The sequence below is a fragment of the Gossypium raimondii genome, chromosome 10, assembly GCF_025698545.1.
Source record: "Gossypium raimondii isolate GPD5lz chromosome 10, ASM2569854v1, whole genome shotgun sequence".
Classification (NCBI taxonomy): domain Eukaryota; kingdom Viridiplantae; phylum Streptophyta; class Magnoliopsida; order Malvales; family Malvaceae; genus Gossypium; species Gossypium raimondii.
In genome coordinates this window covers 17954871-17977389 of record NC_068574.1, presented here as the reverse complement: position 1 = coordinate 17977389, position 22519 = coordinate 17954871, and the positions used below count along the sequence as shown (strand labels likewise).

The 22519-nt window shown below is 33.3% G+C and overlaps 1 protein-coding gene and 1 pseudogene across 1 annotated transcript; both read left to right on the top strand.

The window, feature by feature from the left end:
• Positions 1-4520: 4520 nt before the first annotated feature.
• LOC105776516 (uncharacterized) lies at positions 4521-6017 on the top strand. Its single transcript, XM_012599201.2, has 2 exons — positions 4521-4732; positions 5403-6017. The coding sequence occupies exons 1-2, from the start codon at positions 4568-4570 to the stop codon at positions 5901-5903; spliced, it is 666 nt and encodes a 221-aa protein (XP_012454655.1). The 5' UTR covers positions 4521-4567; the 3' UTR covers positions 5904-6017.
• Positions 6018-7054: 1037 nt separating this feature from the next.
• LOC105775310 (zinc finger CCCH domain-containing protein 63-like) lies at positions 7055-22264 on the top strand (annotated as a pseudogene).
• Positions 22265-22519: the final 255 nt, after the last annotated feature.

Below are 22519 nucleotides of genomic sequence, written 5' to 3'. Positions count from 1 at the left end.
CTCAATCCAAATTTCAATTCACTATCCCATTTTCATTTCACATACAATATCATCTAACATCAATCATAATACAATTTCAATTAATTACCCCTATTAACACAGCTTGGACCCGGACGGATACACGGATCCAACCAAACACACCAGTTTGGAACCTAGTGTCTCATCGGATAATTCAAAGAAATAATTTGACACCCAGTGTCTCATCGGCTAAACCGAAGTAAATTGGCACCTAATGCCTCATCGAATATATCCGAAGTAATAATTTGACACCCAGTGTCTCATCGACTCGAAGTCGAAGAAATCCCTGAGCTCTTCCAATCCTATGGCATGCTATCTATATCCGACTCAGCCCGATACAGTTAATAGGGTTTAATTTCACATTTCAGATATAATCAATATCCAATACTAATTTTTCATATAATCACATAATTACACATAAATTCATTTCAATTCAAAAATCAATCCATTCAATATATATATCTACTAATTCAATTCATTCAATCAATTATCAAAATATCAATTCCTCACCTCAACACTTACCATATACATTAAATAAAAATTACAACAATTAATAACTAGCTTCGGATTATAAAAATACAAACCAGAAATTTCGAGCTATTCCTCATCGACTTTATCTTTTCCCTTTTTATTCAAGGGTTTCGGTACTACGTTAGCTACGAAATTAAAAAAATTAAAAATCATCAATACAACACATTCAATTTCATATTGAATATTTCAATTTTACTCAAATATTGTCAAATTTCAAATTTAGTCCCTAAACTGAGACTAACTTTTATTCTTCACATTTAATTCTTTATTTTCATGCAAATTTCACTTTAGACTAAAATTCAACTCCCTATTTTCACATAAATTCCTAAATTTTGAATTTTTCACAATTTAGTCCCTATTACACAAAATTTACTATTTGTTCTACAATTTAATCCTTTTCATTTCTAATTTAAAATCTATCAATTTAGTCCCTAATACTAAAATTATTCAACATTAACAACATCTAAAACTCAATAATTTCTAAAATTTTGACATGGGTCGGGTAGTATTTAATACCAAAATTTCAAAATATAAAATTATAAGAAAAAGGGACTAAATTGACTAACCAATTAAACTTGAAACTTTGAAATCCCTAACTTTGCCCTTTCTCCTTTTCTTTCCTTTTCTTTCTTTTTTACTTTCTGTTTAGTTTCTATCTTGTTTCTTTTACTATTCCTTTTCTTTTATTTCTTTGTTTTATATTATAATATAATATATAATATATATACTTAAACATTAAGTTTTAATATAATATAATATTGTAATATATATTTTACTGTAAATTAATGGCATAATTGCTTCTTTAGTCCTTTTAATTTTCTTTAATCTATAATTCAACTTTCACCCTTTATACAATTTAGTCCTTTTACCTAGTTACTCTTAATTCATGCAAATTCACCTAACCAAAACCTAATTAACCACACAACTAACTTCGTAAATATTTCTAATAAATATTTATGAGTCTAATTTATGGAAATAGGGTCTCGAAAACATATTTCCGACACCTATGACTATCAGGTTGTTACATTGCTGTTTGATTTTCTCTAATTATTTCTATTTGTGGCAAATGATTTATATATCTTGAGTGCAATTTTTATGCAATTTTAAATCCTATAAACTAATTGGTAAAATATTACATTTCAATAAAATAAAATAAAGTAATGCAACATATGTGAAAGAAGCACTCATGAACTAGATTGAATCTAAATTCCCCAAAAGAAAATGGGTTCCAGAAGAAGATGCAGCATTAGTTTCTTGCATGGTGGACTTGCACAACGTTGGAACATTTAATGCTGATACCAGGTTCAAAGCCGGTTATTTAAACGAGTTGGAGAAAATGCTAGAAAAGGCTTTACCAAATGCAATGTTGAAGGCGAAACCAAATATTGAATCGAGGATTAGGTTACTGAAAAGGGAATGGTCAATCGTCTATGCCATGCTTAATGGCCAAAATAATAGCGGTTTTGGTTGGGACGAGCATAGGCAGCTCGTTGTTGCTGAAGATGCAGTTTGGGACTCCTATTTAAAGGTAAAATGTATTTCAAGTCTTTATTTGTTTTTTTTACCAAACTTATAACTAATATGATTTCTTCATTTTTTTTAGAGTCACAGAGAAGCCGCTCAATTCAGACATCGTACTTTCCCTTACTACGACCAGCTTACTGCCATATACGCAAGAGATCGAGCGACTGGAAAATATACTCAAACAGCTACTGATGTTCTTGAAGAAATATATGCTGAGGATGTACCTACTATAGATATGAATGAAGAGAGAAACACATGCTATGACTACGAAGCTGACGTCTCTTTGGACAACATGGATGTTTCTGGTTCGGAGCCGTGAGGAGATAGAGACCAAGGGGGTTCCTCATCTTCAAACAAGAGAAAGAAGAAATCTGATGCTCGTGATAATATGTATTCTTCATTTGATGAGGCTGCCACTTTATTGGCCGAAAACATCAAGGCCGTTAGCGATCAAATCAGTAGGAGTATTGCCTCCGAGGTGGTAGTTCAGCAGAAGTCAGAAGAATATCAAAAGATGGAAGAGAAAACTTCAAATTTATATTCAACCTTGTGGGAAATTGAAGGTTTAACCGACGATCAGCGGTATGAAGCTTTGAGTAAAATTCGGATCATCCAACTCAAATGATCGTTTTCTTTAGTTTACCTTCATTATGCTGATTGGAATGGGTCAAGATTTCTTTCTCACCATTAAAAATCAATGTTCAAACTTTTGATGTTGTAAAATTATATAACATATGGATTATGATGTAGAATTTTATTTTCATCTAACCTTTTCTTAATATAAGTTAATTATGTTTGTGCGAATATAATTCTCAAGTTATATTTTGATTTTAGTAAATTCATATAAGAACATTTTATTATTAAGAATTTTATGAAATTATATATCATTATTAAATTATATTTAATATTAATTATTTTAAATTGTATAAATTCATATAAGAAAATTTATTATCAAGAATTTTATGAAATTATATATTATTATTAAATTATATGTAATAATAATTATTTTAAATTATACAAATTCATATAAGAAAATTTATTAGTTATAATTATTTTAAATTTTATTAAATCATATATTTTAATTAAAATATATTTAATATTAATTATTTCAAATTATCTTTTATAGTATCATATATTATGATTTGAGTAAATTCATATAAGAATATTAATTATTAAGAATTTAATTAAAATATATTTAATATTAATTATTTCAAATTATCTTTTATAGTATCATATATTATGATTTGAGTAAATTCATATAAGAATATTAATTATTAAGAATTTTGTTAAATTATATATTTTAATTAAAATATATTTAATAATAATTATGTTAAATTATCTTTTATAGTATCATATATTATGATTTGAGTAAATTCATATAAGAATATTAATTATTAAGAATTTTATTAAATTATATATTTTAATTATAATATATTTAATAATAATTATGTTAATTTATATTTTATAGTTCATATATTATGATTTGAGTAAATTCATATAAGAATATTAATTATTAAGAATTTTATTAAATTATATATTTTAATTATATTATATTTAATAATAATTATGTTTAAATATGATTAAATTATTTATTGTTGATATTAATAATCTTATTAAAATTTAAATAACAATAACAATAATCATTTACCCAAACAAATTTATGCTAAGGGTATTCTAGTCATTTTAGTTTTTTCTATTATGCTATTACACCTCTATTCCATTCAACCAAACATAAGATTACTATTACGCCTCTATTCTATTACATTCAACCAAACAATTGATTTGCTATTACGCCTCTATTCCATTACACCTCTATTCCATTACGCTTCTATTCCATTACAGCGAACCAAACGTGCTGTTAGGCTGGAGCTTGAGCCTAACTTGGCATAGCCCAAATCTCGATTAAAGTGGGTTAGGTTTATCGTGTCGGGCCATAAACATTTTTAATACATAATAATGTGATAAATAATCTCACAGCCTTATAATCTTATTAATCAAAAATAATCTTACAACACCCGGATTTTGCTTAATTAAGAAAATATATTAGGGAAGACGCAAGGGGATAAAATTGAAGTATCAAAGTCAAAGTTTTGTAATAAAATTTTAAGTTGGAGGAAATATGGCGAAAGAGAGCAAGCAAAGCCACTGGTGCACTGCTCCTGAGTGGAGTCCTATTCTCTTTTATTTATAAAAAAATATTACTTGGTCGGAGAAAAAACGAAAAGTTGTGATTGTAGGTAATTTTCTTTAGGTTGCTATTAGTGGACTTGCCACTAAAAGCCTATCCCCTTAGAAAAGCCTTCCTTTCTCATGCATGTACATTGACATGTACTCCACGACATATATTTATATGTATGCATAGAATTTGATTACCTTGGCCACCTAAATGCCTCCACTATGTCCATCCGTGGAAATCACTATCTACCTCTCACCATAAATACTCTTTCCTTCCGCTACAACAACTATAGCAATTTCCCTATATTGTATTCCAACAATGGGATTCATCCTCTGTTTGGACACACTGTTGATCCCCTTTAGTCTCTTCCTCACTTTGGGTTACCATGTCTATCTTTGGAAATCCTTCAAGCAAAAACCCTCTTCCACCCAAATTGGACTCGAAAAGTTACGCAGAAACACTTGGTTTCAAGAAATCAAACAGGTAAGCAAGCACCTCATCATCGCCATCTCTATGTTTTTACTGTTGCATGCCACTGTTTTTGTTTTTAACATAATAATAAATTTAGTCATTCATATTTATATTTTTTTATCAATTTGATCATTAACCTTTTAAAAAGGTAAATTTGATCATCAACCTTCTAAAAGATTCAAATTGTTACTTTTAACAAAAATACTGACTACAATGTTAAATTTTTAAACATGGCGCGTACATGACAATCCATATATATTTCATGCTAATTTTTTTGAATTTTATGGACTTTATAAATATGTATATTCAATTTTTATTTATTTTGAATGTATTTATAATTTTTAAATCATTTGTTGGCCTAATATATAAAACAAATAATATCATACCAACATGAAATACAAGTGGACTGCCACACGGGTAGCCACATCAGCATCGTTAAAAAAAATTAATATTTTAGTTAGTATTTCATTATAAAAAAACAATTTGACTTCTTTTGAAATGTTAATGACTAAATTTAACTAAAAAAAAGAATAAGGACCAAATTGATAAAATATGTAAATTTTGAGGGCTAAACTTATCATTGGGTAAGAGTAAGCAGGGATTTGTCTAAGAAATTAACTCGGAAGAGGTGGTTTACCACTTCACCTGTGATTCTATATGAATGAAATAACGTGTATTGCAGGGTGATGATAAGAAGGGTATGTTGGCAGTCCAAAGTTTGAGAAACACTCTAATGGCCACCATACTCACAGCCACAATAGCCGTTCTAGTGAACTTAGCGTTGGCAGCTTTGACCAGCAATACATACAATGCCAGCCATCTTTTGAAAGCTGAAATCTTCGGGTCACATTCCAAATGGGTGTATTCTCTAAAGTACGGTTCAGCATCAGTGTTCCTATTGGTTAGCTTCTTTTGCTGCTCCGTGGCCATCGGGTTTCTAATCGATGCTAATTTCTTGATAAATGCTTCTTCCCTCGATGAAGATGATGATCAGTTCTCGTCCGATCATTCCTACACGCAAACCATATTCGAACGAGGGTTCGGGTTGGCTCTCGTCGGAAACCGGATGCTCTGCGTCTCGTTTCCTATGTTGTTGTGGATGCTTGGCCCGTTGCCGGTGGCACTATCATCGGGAGCATTGTTATGGGGATTGTATGGACTTGACTTTGCATCTGCTAGATAATTTCATTAAGCTGATGGAAACAACGAAAATGTAATATTTTCTTATGATCATTAATTAGTGCTTGAAAATTTTGGTCTAAATATAGTGGATCCAAAACCTATTATTTGAGCTAAATTCCTCTTCTTAACATACACGACTCCATAGGTGATATATGTTCTTAACAGTTGTTATATTTATTTTAATTAATTCTCTGTATATAATATATTTTTCATTGGCACAGGTTGCCCTACCTTTGATTGGATTAGTTGATAGCCAAAGGTTGGTGGATTGACGAAACTTTTCTTATTTCCTTTGATATTCAAGTTTGGGTCGGTTTTATGTATGTATTGTTAATATTCAGTTTCGCTTCAAAAATAGATTTTAAATTTTGCTTAATAAATAATTAGTTTTATATATAATTTTATGTAATATAAATTACATAATAAATTACATCTATTAAAAAAATTATAATATGCGAGAACAGTGCTTCTCCATCCATGCATGCTTTCTTTAAGTGCGTGTTTAAATTAATGCCACTTATATTATATTCCATACTCTCATACTTTACCTTCACTACATTTTAGTATTCTCCTTCATCATTAAATACTACGAAATTTGAGATTCAGGGCCCCTTTGATCACAAATGGAAGAATTAATTATGTATACATATTCATCAATAAAATAATTCTCTTTTGTTATTTTTTACTTTTTATTTTATAATACATTATCAACATGATTCTCTTCCTTCTTCATAAGTTATTTTAGACAAAACAATATAATTTTTATAAATTATTCAAAATAAGCATAATTAAAATATATCAATAATTTTGATAATTCAAATATTATAATAAAATAATCTCTAATTATTAAGCATTTGTATAATAATAACTTTTGGCATATCTAAATTAATATTCCTGCATTTCAATTTTCAATTTTCTTATTTTCTTAATCAATATATTGACAATAATAATTCATAGATAATATATATTCTATTGGTTGTAAATGTATTTTTTAAAACATAGAAAAAAGAAATGTCTTTTAACATAACTAAAATTTTCTATGAAAAAATTCTTTATAACTATGATAAATTTAAAATCTTTATATAAAAGTGTTACAAATCTTTATAAATAATAAAATATATTTTTAAAACTGAAAAATTAATAAATAATATAATGAAAAAAAAGGTATATTCATCAGCTTGCTTTTTATAGAGATTATAGTGATACAGAATACAGATTTTAGAAAATAGATAGATAAGTGGGACATTGCATAAGTTATTATGTAGTTAAAGGGCTAAATTGATATTTAGCCAAAACCTAAAACTAGCGCGTTTCACTAACATCTCTCCCTCATGCTTGCCAAGCAAGCACCAAATCTTATAGTTTTAAGGTTTCTATAGCTTCCCGATTAATCTCGCCGGCTCTTCTCAATCGTTGCTCTTATTTTGTTTTTTCTTCAACCATCTCTTCCGCCAGACAGGCCTCCTCGCCACCCGTTTGTTCCAGGTCGGTCCTCTCTTCCGACAAATTAAACAAGGGATTTTTTGAAACCCTCAACTTTTATTTCTACTTTAGTCTTGAGGGAGATTTTGAGTTATCTGCATTACTCTGCTATATTTGATTTTCTGTTTCCGATCCTACTGCTTTTTATTTTGTTTCATCACCATTTGTAAAAGTGCTGGTATTCGCATTATTGGTCTCGTGGGGATGGATTCGCCATGTTGGCAAAGCTTGAGGGCCACAAGAAGCTATTCTTTCTTCGGTCATTTGATGTTGGGGTTTTTTTAAACATCTTTACGTAACAAAGCAAATTGCATACCTTAGCTAATCTCTATACGCTTTCATCTAAACAGGCCATTAAAGGGATTGCCCTTCCTTCAGGGCATGACAAGCTTTATTCTGGAAGCTCCGATGGAACTGCACGAATATGGGACAGCCACACTGGAAAGTGTCTTCATTTTATTGATCTCGGAGATGAAGCTGGGTCTTTGATTACTGAAGGTTCCTGGTGTTCATTGGTTTGAAAAATGTAGTCAAGGTTAGATCCCACATTGAGAAAAATATAATGTCGGTAATGACAATATATCGAAAAGAAAAATAGAAATAGAAAAATAAAGAACACACAAATTTTAAGTGGAAACCCTTTCGGGAAAAGACCACGGGCAGAGGAGAAGAAAATTCACTATGTCGAAAACTTAATTACAAGAGGAGTAGACTATGCCTATGTATAGGCTTGTAAACCTTATTCTAATAGGAGTGAAACTCCTTATTCAAATAATATCAAATAGATGGAGTTTAATAAGGTTTAGAAACCTTATTCTAAAATAAAATAAAATAAAAGAAGTATAATTCTATAGGGATTTTACTTTTATTTTATTTTATCACAGTATTTTATTTAAATAAGGATTTGGGTCACTTAATTCTAACAATCTCCACCTTGACACGAATTCTTAATGAACAAGTTCTTCATCGCGAACTCTCAACGAACAAGTTTCTCCACCTCTTCCATAAAACCCCTTAAGGGTTTATTTGCAACAATGAACACCAACCAAGTCTAAGCAATACTCAAACTTGGTTATAGGAAGTGACTTAGTCATCATATCTGCAGGATTTTCATGAGTACTAATTTTGCTCACAACAATATCACCACGAGCAATAATATCATGAACAAAATGATACCGAACATCAATGTGTTTTGTTCTCTCATGAAACATTTGATCTTTTGTAAGGAAGATGCACTTTGACTGTCACAAAATACTGTATTGATTTGAAGGTCTTCATTGAGTTCACTAAAGAGTCCCTTCAACCATATAGCTTCTTTACAAGCCTCAGTAATCGCCATGTACTCAGCTTCAGTGGTAGACAAAGCAACTGTAGTTTGCAAAATGGCTTTCCAACTGATTGCACAACCTCTGATTGTAAAGACATAACCGGTGAGAGATCTACTTCTATCGAGGTCCCCAGCAAAATCAGTATCAACATACCCAATGACTCCATCTCTAGTTCTTCCAAACTGTAAGCAAACATCGGTAGTACCTCGTAAGTATCTTAAAACCCACTGAACTGCTTTCCAATGTTCTTTACCAGGATTCGCCATGTATCTGCTAACTGCACTAACTGCATATGATAAATCTGGACGTGAACAAACCATGGCATACATGAGAGATCCCACTGCACTAGAGTATGGAACATGTGACATGTACTCAATCTTATCATCTGATTGTGGAGACAAAGCCGATGAAAGTCTGAAATGGGCTGCTAAAGGAGTACTAACAGGCTTAGCATTCTGCATATTGAATCTGGAAAGAACTTTCTCAATGTACCCTTTCTGACTTACATACAATTTACTTGCTTTTCTATCCCTGAGAATCTCCATACCAAGTATCTTCTTTGCTGGTCCCAAGTCTTTCATCTCAAATTCTTCACTTAGTTGGGCTTTGACCTTTCTTATCTCTCCTTTATCTTTCGCTGCTATCAACTTGTCATCAACATAAAGGAGTAGATACACAAAAGAACCATCACTGTTTTTCTAAAAGTAAACACAATTGTCAAAGCTACTTCTTTTAAAATCATGAGAAGTCATAAAGGAATCAAACCTCTTATACCACTGTCTTGGTGACTGTTTCAAACCGTAAAGGGACTTTTTCAGTAAGCAAACATAGTCATCTTTTTCTGAAACTGTAAAACCCTCTGGTTGTTGCATGTAAATATCCTCATCAAGTTCTCCATGCAAAAATGCAGTTTTTACATCTAACTACTCAAGCTCCAAATCATGCATGGCCACAATACCAAGCAAAGCTCGAATCGAACTATGCTTCACAACTGGAGAGAACACATCTGTGAAGTCCACTCCTGGAATTTGACTGTAACCCTTTGCAACAAGCCTTGCTTTATATTTGGGTTTTTCAACTCTTGGAGTCCCTTCTTTCTTTTTAAACACCCATTTACAACGAACAACCTTTTTACCTTTAGGAAGTTTCACAAGATCCCATGTTTGATTTTTGTGTAGTGATTTCATCTCCTCTTGCATAGCAAACATCCATTTTTCTGAGTCTTCACAACTAACCGCCTCAAAATAATTAGATGGCTCTTGATTTGCATCTATATCTTCAGCCACATTTAGAGCATAAGTAACTAGATCAGCCTCGGCATACTTCTTTGGAGGTTTAATTTCTTTTCTAGTTCTATTTTTGGTGATAGAGTATTGTGGTGAAGAAGCAACTCTATTTTGAAGTTTTGTACTGGCTTTAGTAGTCGATTCTGTTGTAGATTCTAGATCAATCTGATGCTCCACCTGATTTTGATTTTCTTTATTGGAAGAGTCTTTAATAGATAAGTTAGGTAGCATAGCAGTTTCATCAAAAACAACATATCTGCTAATCACAACTTTTCTATTTTCAGGACACCATAACTTATACCCTTTTACACCAGCTTTATAACCAAGAAAAACACATTTAATAGATCTTGGTTCCAATTTTCCATTATCCACATGAGCATACGCGGGACAATCAAAGATCTTTAAATCAGAATAGTCAGCAGGATTACCAGACCATACCTCTTGTGGAGTCTTTTTCTCAATGGCAACGGATGGAGATCGGTTGATCAAAAAACATGCAGTAGAGGCTGCTTCTGCCCAAAATGACTTTGATAAGTTGGCATTTGACAACATACATCGAACCTTCTCCATGATCGTTCTGTTCATTCATTCTGCAACGCCGTTTTACTGTGGAGTATGACGAACTGTCAAGTGTCTCATGATCCCTTCTGACTGGCACAGTTTATTAAATTCATCAGAATAAAACTCTAAGCCATTGTCTGTGCAAAGATATTTTATTTGATTTCCTGTCTGTTTTTCAATCATGGTTTTCCAAGACTTAAATGTGGAAAAGACATCGCTTTTTTGCTTCAGGAAGAACGCCCACACTTTTCTGGAAAAATCATCAATAAAAGTTAGCATATAATTAGCTCCACCTCTCGAAGGCACTCTGGATGGCCCCCATAGATCAGAATGTATATACTCTAACGTTCCCTTCGTGTTATGGATTCCTCTGGTGAATCAAACTCTTTTTTGCTTCCCAAAAATGCAGTGCTCACAGAACTTCAGTTTGCAAATTCATTGCCCATCAAGAAGTCCTATTTTGCTCAATTCTGCCATGCCATTCTCACTCATATGCCCTAGGCGTATATGCCAAAGTTTAGTAATATCATCATCTGACAAGGAAGAGGATGACACAGCTACATCACCAGTAACAGTAGAACCTTGCAAAACATATAACTTGGTAGTCTTTCTCTGCCCTTTCATCACAATGAGGGAACCTTTGGAAATTTTCAAAACCCCACTTTCAACTATGTATTTGTACCCTTTTGAATCAAGAGTGCTCAATGAAATTAAATTTCTCTTAAATTATGAAACATGTCGTACGTCACTGAGTGTTCTGACAACTCCATCAAACATTTTAACTCTAATTGTTCCAACACCTGCAATTCTACATGAAGCATTATTTCCCATCAACACAATACCTTTAGACACTGTTTCATAAGTTGTAAACCAATCCCGATTGGGACTCATGTAGAAGGTGCAACCCGAATCAAGGATCCACTCCTCGCTCGCTTTGGAATTGTTGACAGAAGCGACTAGAAGTTCACCATCGCTGTAATCTTCTACAACATCAGCTTTACCAGAATTTTCTAGTTGTTTTCCATTTTGATTCGCAGCCTCCCTTTTGATCTTATTCTGTAGCTTATAGCACTCAGATTTAATGTGCCCTTTCTTCTTGCAAAAGTTACAAGTTTTACCTCTGTTTGAAGAATTCGATCTACCTTTAGATTTACTGCGAGGATTCCGTTCCTGTGTCCTTCCACGATCATCATCAAGATTCCGATCTTGTCTCCCACGAACAATAAGACCCTCTCCACGAGTCGGTTTTAACCACAAGATGCTTCATCTTATCATACGAGGTTAAAGAATCATAAACCTCATCAACTGTGAGAGACTCGCGGCTATATAAAATCGTATCTCTAACGGTTGAATAAGACGGGGGCAACGAACAAAGTAGAATCAGCCCTAGATCTTCCTTATAATACTGAACCTCCATGGCCTCCAAGTTTGAGAGAATTTCTTTGAACACTGTTAAGTGTTCATGCACAAATGCACCTTCCTCCAAACAATGAGCATAAAGACGCTGCTTCATATGTAGTTTGCTAGTTAGAGTTTTCGACATACATATTTGTTCCAACCTCTTCCATAATCCAGCGGCAGTCTTTTCCTTCATCACATCCTGCAAAATTTCGTTAGACAAATGCAGATGTAACTGTGTTAACGCCTTTCGATCCTTGCGCTTCTTCTCTTCTTCCGTCAAAGTTGAAGGCATCTTATCTACCCCTAGTAGGGCTTCCTCTAAGTTCATCTGTGCAAGAACTGCTTACATCTTTATCTGGCATAATGCAAATCTGGTGTTGCGATCCAACAGCAGAATTTTGTAGTTCAAAGACGTCATTACCGTGATTGAGATGAACAACTCGGAAGCTCTGATATCAATTTGAGAAAAATATAATATCGGTAATGACAATATATCGCAAAGAAAAATAGAAATAGAAAAATAAAGAACACACAAATTTTACATGGAAACCCTTTCGGGAAAAAACCACAGACAGAGGAGAAGGAAATTCACTATGTCGAAAACTTAATTACAAGAGGAGTAGACTATGCCTATTTATAGGCTTGTAAACCTTATTCTAATAGGAGTGAAACTCCTTATTCAAATAATATCAAATAGATGGAGTTTAATAAGGTTTAGAAACCTTATTATAAAATAAAATAAAAGAAGTATAATTCTATAGGGATTTTACTTTTATTTTATTTTACCACAATATTTTATTTAAATAAGGATTTGGGTCACTTAATTCTAACACACATTATGGTTAATTGTCCACAATTTATCTTTAAGTGTGATACATTTTATCCTATTTTGTTTTGGCATTAAACTAAATTGAGGCCTGTTTTGGGGTCTTGCAGGCATTAAATATTCACTCGGCACTTGAATTAAATCTAAAAGGGCCAATTGGACAAGTCTCTACCATGATTGTGGCTGGTGATATGCTTATTGCTGGGGCACAGGTAATCAGTCTGATTTCAATCAATCTATGTTTATAATATCCCTATTTTGGAGACAATGTAGTTACTCAATTCCTTTGCTTGTTGTAGAATTGCGGTATTATTGCATGGAGGGCAAGTTGTGAGACTGATTCTTTTCAGCTAGCTGTGTCCATGGAAGGCCACAATGGACCTGTCTCATGCTTGGCTGTGGCCTGTGGGAGACAAAATGTTATTTTCTGGGTCCCTGGATAAAACAATCAGGGTAAATAAAAACTAGATGGGAAATAAGAAAAGAATATTATTTCTTCGATCTTTACAATTGTAATACAGCACCTATACGTAGGTAATAGCAGCCCAACAATTTAGGAGTAATTTAATCATTTCCTAATTTACACAAGTTAATTATTCTATAATTACAATAATCTTAGAGCTAGCATATCTTAAATTAATCTACTTTCCTTTTTAACACTCCCTCTCAAACTGGTTTAAAAATATCTTCCATTGCCAGCTTGTTAATTAAGTGATCAAATTGCTTCTTATGCAGTCCCTTTGTAAGTATGTCTGCAATCTATTCAGTTGTTGGGACAATAACATACAAATCAGTCCCTTTTCAAGTTTTTCTTTGATAAGATGCTTATCAATTTCTACATATTTCATTCGATCATGAAGAGTAAGGTTGTGAGCAATTGCAATTGTAACCTTGTTATCGCAGTAGACTTTTATGGCCAAAGAGCATGAAATTCTTAAATCTTTCATTAGCCTTTTAATCCACAAAACTTCACAAATACCATGGGCAACTGCTTTAAATTCGGCTTCGGCACTACTTCTAGCTACCACATTTTCCTTTTTACTTCTCCATGTAGACTTTCAATCAATAGTGCTTTCAGTCCAATCTGTATCAGTGTAGACATCGGCCAACAAATGTTCACGTCTTTTAAACAACCCCTTACCAGGAGTCCCCTTTAGATATCTTAGAATTATGTATATAGCTTCAAAATGATCTTATCCTGGTGAATGCATGAACAGACTCACTTTACTTACCGTAAATTTAATATTTGGACGTGTATGGGATAAGTAAAATAACCTCCCAACGAATCTTTGAAACTTGTCAACATTCACCATATTTTCACCTTTAGCATGCTCCAATTTCAAGTTGGGCTCAAATGGGGTTTCAGTTGCTTTACATCCAAGCAAACATGTGTCCTTGAGCAAGTCTAGAATATATTTGTGTTGAAAAACAAAAATACCTTCTTTAGATCGAGAGAACTTCATCCCAAGAAAATATTTGAATGCTTCTAGGTCTTTTATCTCAAATTGTTTAGCCAATCCTTTTTTTAACTTCTCTAATTCAATATGATCATCACCTGTCAAGATTTTGTCATCCACATACACAACCAAAATAGCTATTTTTCCTATATATGAATGCTCGTAAAACATGTGTTATGATCTGCTTGACTTTGACAATAACCAAAGGCTTTTACCATCCTTCCAAACCATTCAAACCAGTCTCTAGGTGACTATTTGAGCCCATATAAAGACTTCCTTAACCTACCGACCTTATTTTCTCCTGACCCTTTATCAAAACCTAGAGGTAAACTCATATAGACTTCTTCTTCTAAATCCCCATTTAGAAAAGCATTTTTAATATCCAACTGATGCAAAGGTCAATTTTTATTCACAGCCAAGGACAATAAAACTCGAATTGAATTGAGTTTCGCAACAAGACCAAAATTTTCTTGATAATCAATGCCAAAGGTTTGGGTGAACCCTTTAGCAACGAGTCTTGCCTTATACCTTTCTATATTTCCATCAGCATTGTATTTCACGTTGAATACCCATTTACATACCATAATTTTTTTATCTTTGGGTAAATTTACTACCTCCCAAGTATCATTCTCAAAGATTCATTTCCTCCATAACTGCTAACTTCCCATTCGGATCATCTAAAGCCTCCTGAATAGTTCTCGAAACAAACACGTTAGAAAATTTACTAACAAATGCTCTATGACGAGTTGAAATCTTATGGTAGGATAAATAATTACTAATAGGATGTTGGGAACATGTTTGAATTCCCTTTCTAAGGGCTATAGGGATGTCAAGATCAAAAGGTTTGTTGGAAAGAGATGAATTAGAATTAGAGACAACAACAGAAAAAATTGAAGTCAAAATAGGATCGAGATTACTAGAATCAGGTGTAGAACTTTCCCCCAAGGATTTTGAATGGTTTTGTGGTAGAGTGATCAATAATTTATTACCCTTTTTCTGAGTATTTTTCCGTGAATAAACCAAGAGCTCAAGTTCAGGACTGGGTTTGTCCTTTGTAGTATTTCTCCCCTTACTCGTGACTCATGTGATAGATTAAGATGTTCCTTGTGCCTAACATCTTGAGTTACTTTTTTTAGAGCTGATGATAAATCATTAAAAACAATATTTGGCAAGAGTGTAAAATTTTCTCAAAAATTTTTCACTTCTCTTTCTTGCTAGCCCTGAAAAAATTTTGTAGGAAAATAAAGCTAGTTTTCAAAAAATGTGACATCCATGCTTACAAAAATAAAATTAGTTATTGAATTGTAAAACTTATAAGCTTTCTTGTTCGAAGCATGCCCAATGAAAACACATTTTTCTACTATTGGATCAAGTTTAGAGCGAAACCTGTTAGGCATGTGAACAAAAACAATGCACCAAAGAATTTTTAATGGCAAATCTGAATAGATTCTACACTCAAGAAAAAATCTTTTAAAATGATCTACGGGTGTGACATATTTCAGAGCACGAGTAGGCAGCCTATTGATAAGATATGATGCAGTCAAAATAGCTTCTCCCTACAAATATTTTAGAACTTGCATAGAAAACATAATGGCACAAGCCACTTCAAGTAAATGCTCATTTTTTCTTTCTACAATTCCATTAGGAGTATTACGACAAGTAGACTGATATAAAATTTCTTTTTCTTTTAAAAAATTTCCCAAAAACTCATTGAAATATTCAGTTCCATTATCAGAACGAAGAATGCTACTTTTAGATTGAAATTCGTTTTCAACCATTTTATAAAATTCTTGAAACACATTTTTTTAATTTTAATTTTTCATGTATCAAGTAGACCCAACATAGACGAGTATGATCATCAATAAAAGTTATAAACCATTTTTTTCCAAACATGGCGGCAACTTTGGAAGGTCTCCATACATTACTGTGAATTAGGTAAAACAGTTTTGATGCACGATATGGTTTTGTAAGATAAGTTGCATGATGACTTTTAGATAAAACACAATTCTCACATTGAAAAGAAGAACAATTCAAATTTTTAAACAGATCTGGAAACAAGTATTTTAGATAGGAAAAACTAGGATGTCCTAAATAATTTGGTCACGAACCTAACTTGAACTAATACCACTCAAGCCTTGAGTTGTTTTATTCGCAGAACAATAATCATCAAAATAATATAGGTCGTCAATCATCTTAGCACTACCAATCATCCTCCCCGAGTTCCGATCCCGAACCTCACAATGAGAATCAAAGAAAATAACATAACAATTAGAATTTTTAGTTAATTTTTTGACTGATAATAGGTTGCAGGAAAAATTAGGAACATTCAAAACAGATTCAAGGTGTATATCCTTTGAAATTTTTATTTTTTCTTTTCTTGCAATGGACGAAAAATTGATGTCTGCAACTCTAACTTTTTCTTTCATAGAACAGGGTGAATAGGTATCAAACAAGTGTGATAGAGAGGTCATGTGATCAGAAGCTCCTGAATCAATGATCCATGGCAAAGAATTTGGACTACAAGATAAGCATTAAAGTTGCTACCTATTTGAACGAGAGAACCACTAGGAATACCAGATGAGGAATTGGATTTTAGCAGTTTTAGAAGTTGATCTAGTTGCTCTTTATTGAATGAACCTATCTCAACTTCACTTGTAGAGGAAAAATCACTATTAAGCTTGTCGCGAGATGTTTTACTCTTCTAATTTGTTGGTTTGCCATGAATTTCCCAGCAGATTTATCGAGTATGGCGTAGTTTTTGTGTAGAAATCACACCACACTTGAAACTTTTTTTCTTTTTGCCTCAACTAGGCTTTATTGGCATTATAAGTCATTAAGGCTGAGCTCTCAAGTGGTACAATAGTCTCCCTTTTTCCAAGCATCACGTTTCTACGACTTTCTTCTCTTCTAACTTCTAGAAATACTTCACCAATGGTGGAACACCCCAAATTTCATAGATTTTGGTTGTTAAGCATGTTAAATAATTTGATAAGGTGTGTTGGTTAAGTGTCTTGGATGTATGTTTTAGGTTTTGAGTTTGATTCCCTTATTTTGAATTCTTTCTTTTAATTTTGGCATTATTTTTGCAAGTTGTTGATAAGAATGGGCTTGTTAATTCGGTGGTAAGGTATTTGTTAGTTTACTCTTTAGTCTTGTGTTTGAATCTTGCGTTACACAAGTTTGGAATATTTTTGCTTTGATTTTGTCTGAGTAGTAGTGTTCAAATTAAATTCTTAAAAATCTAGTAGGTTAAAATTTGGATTAAAGCAAATTTGCATTTATCTTATTTTATTTTAATTTTTCAAAATCCCTAAAATCACTCACCTAATTTTACCGTCTATCACCCACTCCCTTTTTACGTTCTTATTTTCTTTTTATTCTTTTCTTTTCTTTGTTTTTTCTTCCTTTTGTTTTCTTTTTCTTTTCTTTCGTTTTGCTTTTTGCTTCACTGTCATCTTGTGTTTTAGTGGTAATTGTTGTGTGGAGTTCGATTGTTGGGGCATAATCCGAGCAAAGTATACGTATCATCATATTAATTTTCTGATATTAGGATTCTTAGCCGTTCTTCATTCAAGGTAGGGATTGTATTAGTGTTTGTTTTCATTCTTGGTTGTGACAAACATTTATGTGCTTTGGTTAGGCGAAGGGTATATGATACGTTATATGATACGATTCTAATATGTGAAACAATATGATTTCGATATGCTATATGATGTGGGAAATTCTGAACTGGTTATTTGTGTAAGTAAATTTTGTTATAGGCCAATTCACACACTAGGCTTCTAGCTCACATATCTGTTTTGTCCTATTTCAAGTGATCCACAAGTTTAGGATTAGAAGGTGACTCTGGAGCTCAGTTTACTCTTTATTGATTTAGTATGTTTCGGATTTATCTTTATGGACTTTTCGGGCTTTTAGACATTTAATTTTTGTCTGGGACTTTAAAACTCATTTTGGTGTTTGTTTTGCGAAAATTATTATTTTAAACGAGCTTTTAACCTTAACAACATGGTTAACAACAAAACTAAGGTTTTAAATGTTCAAATTGCTATAACGTTTTGCTGCTACCAAGTTTTGACTAAATCATTATAACGTATTATCACACAAAACAATTTAAGTAAAAGGGATCTGTTTAGTAAAGTCATTAACACGCATATTCTTTTAAAGTACCCATGGGTGTTTTGGAATAGATGCGTTCTCAATGTGTTAATCAATTCTGTTTTTTTTCTTTACGTTAAAAGCGAGTTTATCTCCAAAGTTAAGAATTAATGTTTTCTTATATGATGTAACCCTTACAATCCAACCGTAGCATCTAGGCTGGGTTTGGGGTGTTACAAATGGGAGGTAGAGCTTTCCGACCTATAATTCTCCCCCTTACTTCATCAAATTCAACATTTAATCCAGTAAGAAATTTGTAAGTGCGATGATCTTCTGCCATCTTTTTATAGTTTTTGCAATCTTCTAGAGACTTCCATTCAAAATCATTAAACAAATTCAAATCTTGCCATAATCTTTTCAATGAATTGAAATACTTGATGATGTTGTCCTCTCCATGACGAATGTCTCCAAGTTTTATAGTCAACTCATAAATTTGGGGTTGATTTCCCAAATCAAAATACATCTGATTAACATTATCCCAGAGTTCTTTGTCTATAGAATAGCACATATAGTTGGAACTGATATCTTCCTTCATGAAATTTACAAGCCATGTCATAACCATGGATTTTTCAGCGTCCCAAAGAGCATAAGAGGGGTCCTCCTTTGCTGGTGCTTCCTTATCTCCTGTCAAGTAGCCAATGTTTCCTCACCCCCGAATATACATTCAGACGGATTGAGACCAACACAAAAAATTATCGCCATTTAATTTGATAGTGGTGATCTCAATCGGGCGAGAGAGCGGGGGAATCCCATATGACCCAATATATTTGACAAGTCGCACTATACGTCAACCCAAACTGCATCTTCCTCTCCCGAATTTTGAAAAGGAACTTTTGGAACACCAATAAGCATTAAAGGAAAGAAAAAGAATTAAATACTATATTTCACTTTGATCTGGAAGCATAATAATGGTCTTAATAATATTGGCCTCATATTTTATACATAGATAGAATAAGGCCTTAAAATAAAGAAAGACAGAATGAATGAAAGATAATTCTTACCAATAGGTCCTTTGAATGATGAAAAATAGGGATGCGTTCATTCATAAAAAAATAAGATCAACCCCAATTGCGTATTGATACTTATCGGGTATGGAATAGATATGCTTCTCTTTTTTCTTCTGAGCCGAATTCTTCCCTTAATTACTAATGGAATAGAACAAATATTAATCCTTTCTCCAAAAGAATCCACCGAAAAGGGGAGGTATTCCAATGCAATAAAGTTACATAGTGTCTATTTTTCATTAATAAAGGGGTATTTCCATGGGTTTGCCTTGGTATCGTGTTCATACTGTCATACTGAATGATCCTGGTCGCTTGCTTTCTATTCATATAATGCATACTGCTCTGGTTGTTGGTTGGGCCGGTTCAATGGCTCTATATGAATTAGCCGTTTTTTATCCCTCCGATCCCGTTCTTAATCCAATGTGGAGACAAGGTATGTTCTTTATACCCTTCATGACTCGCTTAGGAATAACCAATTCCTGGGGCGGTTGGAGTATTACAGGGGGGACTATAACAAATCCGGGTATTTGGAGTTACGAAGGTGTGGCCGGAGCACATATTGTGTTTTCTGGCTTGTGCTTCTTGGCAGCTATTCAAAGTTGGAAACATGATTTCTAGTAGATTTTGGTTAGGCAGATGAGAAAGTAGAGTTTGATGAAGTTTCTAACATGGATAAGAACTGCTGAAAATATTTTTAGGGTTTCAATAGGAGCTAGAAAAAAATTTTCCAATACTGATGCCAAATAGAAACTAGATGGGAAATAAGAAAAGAATATTATTTCTTCTATCTTTACAATTGTGATACGGCACCTATAGGTAATGGCAGCCCAACCATCTAGGAGTAATTTTAGTCATTTCCTAATCTATACAAGTTAATTATTTTATAATTACAATAATCTTAAATTAATCTACATTCTTTTTTAACAGTTCCTCTGCTAGTCTGTGTTTTCCTTAGAAATATGCGATGTGAATTGAAATAAATGTTCAAATCCTTAGTTATTTGAATTGGCAGTTACTGGCTTATTGAAATTCCACTTGCTACAACATTTGTGCAGTTTTTATACTTGCATTGAATTTCTGGTTTTGTTTCTCTTGACCAGGTGTGGGACATTGACACATTTCAATGCATTAAGACTTTAAGTGGACATGCTGATGTTGTGACATCTCTTGTTCATTGTAATGGCTATTTGTTCTCAAGCTCACTTGACTGCACCATTAAACTTTGGTTTGCAACAGAAAGACAAAATTGGGAGGTGATCTATACTCGTAAAGAGGAAAATGTAAGTTCTTCATTTTCTGAATTTACATGTGTAACCTATTCATGTTATTGAATTTATTAAGAGAAAAAAAATTGTTTGGTACGGTGGAGAAGTAGACCTGTCCATGGGCCGGGCCGGGCCGGGAAAAAATTTTTGGCCCGACTCTTAGGCCCTGGCTCGGCCCGGCCCGAAATATGGGCCTGAAATTTTGTCCAGGCCCGGCCCGGGAAAAAAAGAATAAGCCCGAGCCCGGCCCGATTTTTAATAAACACAAAAAAAATATTTTAAAAATAAAAAAATAAAAATATTTTTAAAGTATTTTAAAATTAAAAAATAAAAATAAAAAATATATATTTATTATATTCGGGCCGGGCCGGGTCGGGCTCGGGCCAAAAAAGTTGAGCCCGAGCCCGGCCCATTTTTTAAACGGGCCTCTTTTTTTGCTCAAGTCCATATTTCGGGCCTATATTTTTACCCGAATCCTCCCATATTTCGGGAGGGCCGTCGGGCCGGGCCAGGCCGCCCGGCCCATGGACAGGTCTATGGAGAAGTGGAAGGTTGGAAAAACTTTTAATACAATGGTTATGCTTATCGTTGTTTAAAATACAAAGTTATGAAACCTAACTGTCGGACTAAACGTAATTTTTGTCATGTTCCTTCTCTATCTTCCCTACCCTCGGGATTTTTTTTTTTTACTACTACTGCAAGAGACTCCTCTTTAGTTGAAAAAATTGGGAATTTCAAAACCAAATTCTCTTGTTTATACTAGTTTTCTCAGAAACACAAACCTTCTTTACCACAGACACTTGGAGCTTAGTTCATGCTGCCACCCTCAAAATATAAAATCCAGAAATTATGGAATTCGAATTTTGGCATCTGTAATATTTTGGATTTTTTTTTTTTTTTTTTGTATTGAAGGAATTAATGCTACATTATACGATTCTCTTTATTCTAAAAAAGAAGGGTCTAAAATGGATTTTGGCTTGCAGGGTGTACTCGCACTATGTGGAATGAATGATGCTGAAACCAAGCCAGTTTTTTTCTGCCCCTGTAATGACAATATTGTTCGTCTGTATGAGTTGCCATCGTGAGTATATGTCTCCTATATTTCTTCTAGATGTCTGGAAATGCTTTTTCTTGTTGGCCTAAAAGAAGTTTTCCTCATTGAATGCATCGGTAACCAAGGAATATTGCCATTTGTGGTCACAGGTTCAGTGAGAAAGGTAGAATATTTTCGAAAAGAGAAGTGAGAGTGATTGAAAGAGGACCGAAAAACCTATTCTTCACAGGGGATGCAAGCGACGCATTGACTGTTTGGAAATGGCGGCTAAAGCCTCAAGAAGGCAGCACCTCTGGCTCATGATTGTCACTCATTCTTACTGCATCTCTTCTCTTGTTGGCTGCTAATTCATGTTTTTGGCTGCACACTACTACATACACGGAACTATAGATACAAAAAGATCGATGCATACGACAATATTGTTTTCATTATTTTTATAGATTCCCTGTGTGTTGCTTCTTGTGTTGCACCACTAATTGTAATTCAATTTTGAAAAGAATGGGAATGAAATTCATTCATGGTGTCACAATGTGTTCACGACATTGTTCTGTTTCTTTTCTAAATTTTCCATATATTCTAAGATGTTCGTTATTTCATTCATGATGTCAAGGTGGATATGTCTTGAGGGTATAAAATATTGATTCTGAATTATAGTTTATTCAGCTTGTTTTATCCTAATTTAGAGGGAGTAGGATTTGAGAAAATATGTACAACTAAAACCCAGATCACCTATGTTGCTTCAACCATCCATTTTTCTTGAAATAACCTTGTCCAACGTCCATGGATATGACCCCC